Genomic DNA, 11,499 nt, shown 5'->3' with positions numbered 1-11,499 from the left:
TTCATTTCACAGTAGAACCCCACTTTTGATTGGGACTAATGTGTTATTCATACTTTATGATCATCTACTTGAATAGGATGGCTTAGGGTTCATCCAGAAACTTTGCTTCAAAGACCTTGCAATGATCTTCCAGTATATTGCCCGCACACATGAGACAGACAACCATGCATAATCCGTCAAGCTGCATGGAAATGATCCCATCACCATTCCTGCAAAACAAAAGTGCTGTGTCATGGGTGATGTCAGGCTGAGAAAACACTGTCAGAATACAGCATTTTTGCTTGAACCACATGAACAACATGGGCTGCCAGGTGGCGTGTTCCTTGAAGCTTCTCTGATTGACATTCCCTTTAATTCCAGAAACAAGGTCACTGTTGTGCTGTGTAACCGAAGCAAACACAATGTCATACTGCAGAATCCATTGTTTCTCAATTAAGTGCAGCCCAGCTCAACCGGGGATGGTAAACGCTGGTCCGAAACGATGCCCAGTTACTCATAAAGTTCCCGAAGTGTAGATGACATGAAGGTAGTGCCCTGTTCTGTCAGGATTTCCTTTGGAATCCTGACTTGGGAGATGACCTGAAACAGTGCCTGCACCACACTTTTGGCCATAATACTGAGAAATGGCACCGCCTTGGGGTACCAGGTTGCATAATCCACTCGGACAAATACAAAACGATAAGCTGCGGTCTAACGGACCGTTGAGGTCAATACCGAGTCTTTCGAATGGGACCTTGACTATGGGGAGGGGCCTCAACTGTGCTCTTGGGGTAGCCGGAGGGTTGACTAACTGGCACGCACCATATACCCACATCTGCTCAAATCCCCGGCCAATAGAAGCGGGCCGTTATCCGCTGTCATGGTTTATCGTGACCGAGGTCACCAACCATCGAGTTATGGTGAGTTCTTCTGCACCAACAACTGGGTTATTTCCTCTCCTGTCTGAGTGTCACGGCTGACTCGATATAACCTGTCCCTAATCACCAAAAAATATCGGTGAGTGAGGGCACCGTCTGGGCGCATCAATACTCCATCCATTTTAACTACCCACTCAAAGCACCCGCGTAGGGTATCGTCCCACGTCGGTGATAGGGAAGATTACCCCTCCGCGTCACCACGCGCCACACAACACTCACATCTCCCTACCGACCGTGAGCGCCCTCCCCCCAGCCTTGCTCATCAACGCGTCAAACCCTGGCCAATCCGTGCCCAGAATCAGGGATTGCGACAGGCGGGAACTAACTGCAGCCTGTACCCTATGCTTTTTCCCCTTGCAACAAATTTCGAGTCGGACCATCGGATAGGTGTGAATATCCCCATGCACACAACAACTGTCTGTGAACAGCCCATGTCCAGAAAAGCCTGAAGTCTACCCCATGGTAGCCCTGCCAGTACTTGGTAAGCCCCTTCTTGAGGAGGGGTCTGGCGGGCCGGCGACCTAGACCACCTGGCCAAGTTCCATCCGGGTGCAGTCTCGGAGGTCGTGTCAGTCTGTGCAGCTCCCTGACTTCCCGCGGCTGCACTGCCCTGGGAGCGGACGGGGGACAGAGGGGACAGCAAGGGAAGGGGAGACAGCGTCCCGTGGCACCACAAGACCCAACTGCTAAACATCCGCCCAAGCCGGCGGGAGGGGGATAATACCGGAAAGAAAAGGGGTATCTCCTGACACCCGTGGGTGCGGCAGAGCACTGGCTGGTCCCCTCTGGGGCATAAGGAGGGGCTTGGGACCCGGCAAACCCCACGTGGGTCCTGGTGTTGGACGCAGCGGGCCCCTGGACATTTCCCTCCGGGGCATCGGGATGGACTGGGGACCCGGTGAATCCTGTGTGGGTCCTGGGGTTGGACGCGGGTCTGGTTCTCTGGCAGGTCCCTGTTGGCGGTGGTGGGCAAGCGGTCAGTTGCGGCGTGCTCCTGGGAGCTCACGCTGGCGAGGACACGGCAGCGGAGGAATTCCCGCTCCTCCTCCAGGTCTGCAAGGCGCAGCCAGTGGATTGGCTCCGGGGCACCTTTCACTTGGCGCTCCGCCCCTCCCGGGTCCCTATTCTGGCACCACTTGTGGTTGTGGTGGCTTGCTGGCAAAAAGGGTAAATGATAAAGAATAATTTGTTTGGGTGCAGGAGTAATGACGTTCCAGTCCAGCTACTGGACAGCTGACGAGCCTGTGCACCGATCCCCTCTGCAAGATGGACAAACATTAAGAAAGCTCCCTGCCCCGGATAAGATCAATCACCGTCGCGCGGGTACTTATACGGCCCACTCGGTGTAGCTGTGCGGTTGCGGGGAAGGAAGCCATGCTGCCCTCTGCAGCCGCGGCTTAACCGCACCCCTTGGTCCGCCACAAATGAAAAAATATTTATTTAACTATATTTACTAATTTATACTGACAGTTAATTCTTGCCTTGTTTATTTATTTCATAGGCATATTTAGGGGATAGGGAGTTAGGGGTTATTTATGTATTTAATTATGACTCAAATGGTGTTGGATAGGTTATACCTTTGCTAACGTCCTGCTTAAAGCCAACTTTAGGAGATAGCAAACATTACAGCAAACACCGCAGCGTGACAACTAACTCGCTGAAGGGGCAATGTGTCGCACGTGCACACTCACTGTTTAAATGCCTATACGTCTGTACCGAAATGAGGTTGAAAGTACTAAATATATGCCCGAGACTTTTTTTCCTTTTCATTTTTGCGTGCCATTCTGAACAATGTGATGTATTGATCCCAAGATACATTATACAAAAGAGTGGAAAGAGTGTGACCAGATGCTGAAATAAGACTGATAAATGATAAAATAACAACAGCAACAACAACAATTACAATAATAGTGATAATAACACCAGCTAATGACACCTTCTCTCCGTGGTCGTTTCCTCCTTTTTGAGCGACTCGGTCGAATCTTTCATCTCAAATGAATTTCGCGCCACTTTCAACGACGCACGACGCCGTCTCGCGCCCCCGCCTCGCGCGCGCGCCCCCGTCATCCGGGCGGGGAGGCGCGCGCGGCGGCTCGAGGCGGGCCGGCGGGAACAGCCCTGAACCGGTTCGATGCCGGTGGCTTTGCACACGGCCCGGCGGGACGCGCCCCCATCGCTGGCTCCGCGACGCGGCGGCGACGAGCCGAGGTGTCACAGTAAAAACAAGCCGTGTGGGAACTGCCCTGCGGCCGGCGATGCGGGGGAGGCTGCCGCCGCTGACGGTTTTGGTGAGGTGAGTGTCTTTTTCTGCATTTTCTTTATTAAAAAAATAAAAATAATAATAAATAATAATAATAATAATAATAATAATAATAATAATAATAATTATTATTATTATTATTATTTTTATTGTTGTTGTTGTTGTTGTTGTTGTTGTTGTTGTTGTTGTTGTTGTTGTTATTATTATTATTATTATTATTATTGTTATTATTATTATTATTATTATTATTATTATTATTATTATTATTATTATTATTATAATACTACTACTACTACTACTACTACTAATAATAATAATAATAATTTTTATAGGTTTTATATAGGTTCATATTTACTCACTGTATTATTGCATACATAGACCTTAATTATTCATCCATATTTATTCATTCAACCGTAGCCTTTTAATTAAATATATCCCGTGCATAGAGCACAATTTGTATATTCTGTATATTTAGATTTTATTTTCTGTGAAGCTTATTTAAAAGGCTAGTCGTCTGTACAACAACAACAACAACAACAACAACAACAACAACAACAACAACAACAACAATGCACCAGCCCTCACAGAGACAAATTCCTTGCATATGAGAAAGCACCTGAGCGAATAAGCTGATTGCGACTGTGAATGTCTTGAAGGTGATAGAGGCATGTCACAAACGTAAACCTAAACATCTGGAGTCACCGGTGATGAGCGATTGATCCTTGTGTATGTTTGTAATAAATATAAGCACCAAGGAAGTTCCAAGGAGTAACCAGAGCCTCGTCTGTGTTTTTGAGATCCGGCAACTTTTTTATTATTAGACATTTTTTTATGCTGCTTTATGTGAGGAGGAAGACTTTTTTGGCGATGCTGCTGCAGTGCGACGCGTTGACATCGCTCTAACGTAGAAATTATTGATGAGAAAATGTCTGAAAACACCCTCATTCGGCACAGGGGGTGGGCTGGGGGGGCGTCTGGGCGTTCCTCCAGCGGGTCACTGTCCGGTGATGCAAGCCCTGAGGTGGGGATTAAAAACGAGTGCAAAGAAGGAGGTCAAGATACATGAGAAGGGTGCGGGGCAGGCCGGTCCACTCTCTCCTCCTCCTCAAAGGTGTGGTTTTAGAGAGTCACAAAAGGAGCAGCCCTCCGGGACTCGCTGTGCAGTCCAATTTCACTCGGGACCTCACACTAATCCGACCTGCCTGCTCTGCCGGGCAGGAGCCGTGGCAGCCCTCCTCACACCGGGTAAAGATCTTACCGCTTTCGGTAAAATGAGCGTCTTGTGCTTTCCAAGCGCTTTCCTGAAACTTTTGTAATTTCCCCCTGGCATTATTAGAGTATTTCTGATTCTGATTCTGATTCTGATTCTTGCGTCTTGCCTTTTATTACTGTTTTCTGAATCACAACTTATCTTTGCTGTTATTCTTTCTTTCTCCAGGAACAATTTATGCGTCCAGGCTGCATCTGATCCCCATCGACAGCACCAGCCCGCCGGCACCATGATTACATCACCCAAAGCGCTGGACGGGGGATGGGGATGGATGATCGTGGTGGTCTCCTTTATGGCACAGCTCCTGGCCTACGGGTCGCCCCAGTCGGTGGGCGTCCTCTACCCCGAGTGGCTGCATGCTTTCCAGGAAAGCAAGGGCATGACGGCCTGGGTGGGCTCCCTGGTTTCCGGAGTGGGACTTATAGCCAGTGAGTATATGGAAGAATCACATTATGTCCAAGGTTACTGTTGTGGTTGATACAGAAGGAATGCAAAGTGAAAGCGGAGGGTAGACGCTTGCGTGGGTGAGAGGAAAGGGGGCTACACTAAAAAGTGATTAACCATTACGAAGGAGCCAATTCAAACATGTGCTGTAAAGTTAAGTGTCCATAGACAGAGACACTTCTGTTCCCCATAAGCCCTTTTAATTCAAGCTTTTGAAAGAGTTGGGTTAGATTGTGAAAGAGTCCTTCGCCCGTGATGCAACAGGAAGGGCGACGTAAGTGCTGAGTTGCTGTTGTGGAGTGTTTTGATTGATTGGGTGCAGGGATTTTGAATTATCATACAGCATTCAATCTGTAACCACAGCATAACAGACATAACAGAGACTGACACCAATACCGTGCGAGAGAGAGAAATGTGAGAAATGAAATATATAATACACACACACACGCACGCACGCACGCACGCACACACGCACACACACACACACACAGTTTATCACATATGACAGCATCATACGAGTCTTTGAGAATGTCAACTTCTTCACGCTATAGGCAGAATATTTTGTAAGAGCACGTGGGTTCTACTGCTAACCAACCGTCCTCGGTGATAGATGGCGGAACAGGCCGTGTCCTGGTTGACATTTCCGACTATAAGGCGGAGCCCTCCTGCGTGCCGGCCTGTCTTCACGCTGCTATCTTTTCAAAGGAATTGGGGAGGGGCTGTCCCTCATAACGAGACTGATCCAGGCCCTGTTGTGGACACCTGTCACAGCCGCGAGGCCGCCATGACAATGCAGTCACCCTGGATCCACGCTGGGTCTGCCAACCGGTGGACCGGGTGCGAATGGCTTCCTGGGCTGTCGTTGGCTGTGGTCCACGCACACCCTCAGAATATCACAGCCCCTCGCTGAGAATTTCGATACGCCTCAAGTGAGACCGAGACCGAGTCCTGGTTAAGCATGACACTTGTTGAAGTGTCATGCGTAACCAGGACTCGGTCTCGGTTCTCGCGCAAACGTACACAAACACAGACGGCTGTGTGCCCCTCCGCTCGTCTCCAGCCATGAAGAGTCAGTTGACTTCACTGGGATTGAGTATTATTTATGATTTTATGATGTTGTGTTCACATAATAAACATAAAACAATATATATAACATATATAACATACATTAAAAAGGGTAAAGGTGTTATGCTAAATTGGCACAGGGACATTTAAATACATATGTCCTATAACCATAAAAAACTATACACAACATAAAAAACGCTTACTGTATCAATTTCTGCTGATGTCTTCTTTCTATAGAGTGTCTGAAGAAAAAAAAAACCCAACAAAGGAATGTTGGTAATAAATAAGGCTCAATTACGTGTAATGTAGACTCTCCCTTTAATGTAGCCTCCCTGTGTGTTTGGCGGTATACACTGGAGGAGGAAACTGGAGCGCCCGCTTGAAACACACACACACACACACACACACACACACACACACACACACACACACACACACACACACACACACACACACACACACACACACACACACACACACACACACACACACACACACACACATGGTGAGGACATACAAACAAGATATGAGATGGATATTGAAACTTGATTTTCAGCAGCAAACAGAAGTGTGTAGCAGAGAGATAAAATACAAAGACAAGTAGCACTATGTGATAAAATTAAGGTGAATTATGACTTAAGAAACAGTGGCATAAGAAGAAGAAGACAAGTAAGTGATAACACTTGTGTTTTGGCCTGCAATGTATATATACTGTATATATTGTATATATTAAGTCATACATATAAGCACTCATAAGGGAGGGGATATATGCTATATCTTATAATTGCATTATGATATAGTCATAATAGAGTGGAGCATATGGTGACACTTTATAACTGATCACTTACATAACTGTAATAAAGTTTTTTCACACACTTTATTTGTACCGCCTCCCCTCAGGTCCTATCTGCAGTGCCTGTGTGGAAAGTTTCGGGGCACGTCCGGTGACCATCTTCAGTGGTGTGATGGTGACAGGGGGGTTGATGCTTAGTGCCTTCGCTCCCAATGTCCAGTTCCTCATGTTCTCCTATGGGATTGTTGTCGGTAAGAAACCCCCACCCTCGCATCCATCCAAGCACCGTGGCTCACTTGTAGTCTTAATCCCCTTGGGTGTGTTACATACTTACTGGGGATATTCTACAAAGGGAATTAAAGCAACAGTCAGTTTGAGTCTTTCGCCTCAAATTGTGAGAAAGAATAGATGGAGCGCCCACGTTCAAAGCCCTTAGTCATGAGCACAAGGGAACACTTTCTGGTCTTAAATGATGTTCAACCCAGTTCATAATCCCTGTCATAACAATCGTCATAGCAATCATCCCATCATCCCATCAAGTCTAGGGTTCATGGAAAAACAACGTTAACTATTTGCTGTTTCCAAATAGTAGGCATTGCATCATGTTTGTTATTACCATGTGATTTGTGAAAGACGTTGACAGGGATTAAAAGTATGACTTGGACCGGAGCTGGGCCGGTACCTCTCATACCCCAGTACCACTCTGTCATCCTAGGTTCATGGCCGCCTGTTATCTAACTTTAACTGACTAACTGCTCTAACTGCCCATCACTGTCAACACCCGCCTTCTTTAGGATGCTGAGCCTTGGGAGAGTTCATGAATCAAACAGTGATTTATTTTTAGAGTCCCTCTTACTCTGTTTATCTTCCTCTAACCTGGATGTTTTTGGAGAAGGGTTTGGTAATGCCCAAGATGAGTTCCTGACCCCAACTGCAAACAGTAACTGATATCGATACATTTTGTTTCAAAATACCAAATAAATACAGAAAGTTGTACTCCTGGAAATAAGCTGCAACAAGGAAGACTATAGATACCTCTGTCGCAATGTAGCTGAATGTTATTCTCCCTTGTAAGTCGCTTTGGATAAAAGCGTCTGCCAAATGACTAAATGTAAATGTGATACCAATGCCTCTGCTGTCCATGTGTTTTTCTCAGGCCTCGGCTGTGGTCTGGTGTATGCCGCCACTTTGACCATCACCTGTCAGTACTTTGACAAGAGACGTGGCCTTGCCCTCGGCATTGTCACCACAGGTACTGCAGCCCCCCCTCTGCCCTGCGCTCTGTGGGTGCACACCAGTCCTCCATGCTCACTTCTTTCATGTATGACGAGCCGGGAATCTGGGGAAGCCAAGGTAAACATTTGTAGTGGCAGCAGTGTAGCCTAAGCGGACTGGCGGCAACTGAACAGACCAGGTTGGCCATAAATCAAAAGATTTCATGGTAATGTCTGCAACTTAAGCATGACCACAAATAAAGTGGATGTTCAAATAGTATTTGGTGGACGGAATTAACATAATTTTTATGGGTGAGCACAAATTAGCCGTCATTTGTTTGGTTTTTACCTAGTGTTATTGAGGTAAAAACAGTGTTCGTGCTGACGGTTGTAAAAGCCTTGAGGACAGGTGAAAGTCTAACACAAACATAATCTGTACGCAATGAATGATTGGATGCTGGTACAGGAAGTACCAAACTAAAGCCTTTCTTTGTTCAAACAGGCACCAGTGTTGGAGCATTCCTGTACGCCACCGCTCAGAACGAGCTGATTGTGCTGTTTGGACTTGACGGATGCCTGCTTATTGTTGGAGCCCTTGCTCTAAACCTCATGGCCTGCGCAGGCTTCATGAGGCCTCTTCACATGCCCAGCTACTACCTCAAACAAAAGGCCGCTCTGGAGCGCAACACAGAGGACCAGCTTTTCGAGAAGCCCCAAGTGGACGACGTGAAGGTTGCCCCGGGCACCGCCGCGACCACGCCAGAGAAGGCTCTCATCATTAAGGAGCTGCTTATCACAATTGACACCAAGGACTCGGTCGTCCACGCCAACGAGAAGAGGGGAGGCTTCCCGGCGTGCTCGACTTTTCTAAAAGTCCTGAAGAAAAAGCAGCAGGCGTACGCGCGGTACATGCACTCGGTGGCGGACATCCTGCAGTGCCGCGTCATGGTTGCCTTCTGCATCGGCGTCTTCCTATTCAGCCTGGGGTCCTTCCCTCCCGTGCTCTTCATGGAGGATGTGGCGCAAAGCGGAGGCATGATTGAGGAAGTGGGAATCATTCCTCTGGTGTCCATCGTGGCCATCACGGCCGGCGTGGGCAAACTGGTGCTGGGTGCCTTGGCCGACCTCAAGTGGATCAACAGCATATACCTGTATGCGTTCACCATGTTTGCGACGGGTGCATCTTTGCTGCTCATCCCCGTCACAAAGACTTACGTGGGACTCCAGATCCTGTCCGCCGTGGTGGGCTTCTTTTCCGGGAACTGGTCCCTCACCTCCTACATCACCACCAGGATCGTCGGCATGGACAGACTGACCCAAGCTCACGGCATCCTCATGTTCTTCGGAGGCTTTGGGATCGTGCTCGGACCGCCCGTTGTAGGTAATGGAGTTTGAAATAATCGTAATATGTTTATCCCTATGTATGGATATCTTGCACCCGTAAAAAAAAAAAAGAAAAAAGTTTATATGTAATGAAGAAGCAGAATGTCTTTCTCATTTTTTGGGGGGCATCATTGTCATTTCTTGTTTCTTTTCTGTTTTGTCTCCCCGTCGCTCTCCAGGGTGGTTCTTTGACTGGACCCAATCCTACGACATGGCATTCTACTTCAGCGGAAGCTGCGTGGTGCTGGGAGCATTTGTTCTGTTTTTGCTCGCACTTCCCTGCTGGGATGGAAAGACACCGGAGAGCGATAGGTCAGACGTCCAATACACCAGCAACTGTAACAAAGTTGCCTCCGTAGCCTGAACACTCCTTACCACAGGGACCTCAGACCCGCCCACTGCTGTCCGACAGTACTGTGCTGATAATGTGTACCTACACCACAATGCTTGTTTTCCGTCCTTGATGAGGGGAAAGGTTTCGCCATTTATTCAGGTGCCAGATTTTGATATATGAAATTTCCTGAACAAAATCTTGTAAACACACGGTACAGACCGTTTTGTTTTCCTACCGTGCTTGCAGTTCAATATGTTCAGGATACACTACAGATATTTTTTTAACATTTGACTGACTTGTCAAAATGTTCCAACGTTGCCTCATTTTTAGAGGCCTGCCCAAAATCTTGGTTATGGATCAACATTAAGATTGTAAGGTATGTTTAGCTAAAGCAAGCGATGGTTACCACATTTCTGGAGAGGCATTATTTTATAGCAAGACAAAGAGCTACGTGTTCTGCAGATATGTTGGGTACCACTTCAAATACCACTATGACTGTTCTAATCAAGAGATTCAAGAGGTTCATTCAATCTCCAATAACTCAAATCCCTCCCCAAATCCCAAGAACCTCAGCAGAATTAGAGAATACAGGGATTGGAAAAATGGAAATGCACTTTATTGCATAGCAAGTATATGTCTATCCTGCACATTTTGTATTTTTTTTTAAATAGTCTTTTTGAATACTCTTTACCAAAGCACGCCTGCCATTATACAATGCCTGTTGAATGGTAAAAAACCTTTTACTTAAGACCTTTTACTTACTTTTGTGCATTGACCTTGAACTGTATTTGTACTGTTGGAAATACTTTAGTTTGAGTTCCGCAAAACTGTATCTTCCATCTCGTTCGAGACAAAGGCTGTTTTTCAATACTGTGTGCTACGAGAACAGACTTGTAAACCGGGGAAGTACGTCCTTCACATTTGTCAAGGTTACCTCCGTCGTAGCGTCCTTGTTCAAAAATGAATGCTGGGACATCTGGGTCAAGTGACCGACCAATGTATACTCGTACGTTAGGTTGGGTGACTTCATCCAAACTTCAGTTTGGAACAGAACTTGGACTGGGAAAGAAGACGTTAGATAAAGTTGACAAGTGCTGATGTTGGTAAACAGCCAATGTCTAGTAGCAGAGGTGGAAACAATAGCAAGACCCATGGTTCAATTCCTCTAAAAGCATGCTGATTATTTGTAGCATGCTTTTAATGAGCCCCTTTTATTCCATTTATTTTAACCAGGCTGGTCCTTTCTTATATCTGTAATTATAGTATGCTGAAGTATGTGTGTGCGCGAGCGCGTGCGTGTGCGTGTGTGCGTGTGTGTGTGTGTGTGTGTGTGTGTATCTGTGGGCACATGTTTTGTTTGACATCGTTTTGGAATCATGTCGGAAGCATACCATGTCTAAGTGTCTTATGCACTAGCCAGTCATACACAATGTATTCTAGGCCGACTATGAATAAATGTGATTTGGTCTTTTGTTTTTAAGGATTGATTAGAATGCATATGACCATTTAGTATTTCTTTGCAGAGAGATATCGTGGTGATCTAAATCTAATTAATCAAATTAAAGACTGAAACAACTTTAATGGGATGTAAATGGGATGTGTTTTGTTCTCTGTATTTGTAGAATGTATTTTGTAGAAGGCAAATGAAGTACAAAAACATGTTCAAAAAAATGTATAGGCAGGATATTGGACTGTCACTTTGATTTGAACCATTTTGTCAGTATTGAGGTATTTATGTCTGTTTCGTTCCACTAATTACATATTTAAAATGTGCCAATAAAAGATTTGAATTCTTAATGATGTGTTAGTTGACTGTACA

The 11,499-nt window shown here is 46.2% G+C and overlaps 1 protein-coding gene across 1 annotated transcript; it reads left to right on the top strand.

Annotated features, from left to right (window-relative positions):
- Positions 1-3,143: 3,143 nt before the first annotated feature.
- Positions 3,144-11,470, top strand: LOC307242576 (monocarboxylate transporter 9-like). Its single transcript, XM_080017083.1, has 6 exons — positions 3,144-3,210; positions 4,616-4,875; positions 6,857-7,000; positions 7,906-8,001; positions 8,466-9,344; positions 9,526-11,470. The coding sequence occupies exons 1-6, from the start codon at positions 3,173-3,175 to the stop codon at positions 9,708-9,710; spliced, it is 1,602 nt and encodes a 533-aa protein (XP_079873209.1). The 5' UTR covers positions 3,144-3,172; the 3' UTR covers positions 9,711-11,470.
- The last annotated feature ends 29 nt before the right edge of the window (positions 11,471-11,499 follow it).

The sequence above is a fragment of the Zeus faber genome (assembly GCF_960531495.2).
Source record: "Zeus faber genome assembly, chromosome: 16".
Classification (NCBI taxonomy): Eukaryota; Metazoa; Chordata; class Actinopteri; order Zeiformes; family Zeidae; genus Zeus; species Zeus faber.
Note: the sequence above shows the minus strand (reverse complement) of the source record. Positions and strands in the feature narration are given on the sequence as shown.

Coding starts and splice junctions, on each gene's coding strand:
- LOC307242576 (XM_080017083.1), top strand. CDS start 3,173: ATGCGGGGGAGGCTGCCGCCGCTGACGGTTTTGGTGAG. Junction 3,211..4,615: donor CCGCTGACGGTTTTGGTGAG/GTGAGTGTCTTT, acceptor TTCTTTCTCCAG/GAACAATTTATGCGTCCAGG. Junction 4,876..6,856: donor CGGAGTGGGACTTATAGCCA/GTGAGTATATGG, acceptor GCCTCCCCTCAG/GTCCTATCTGCAGTGCCTGT.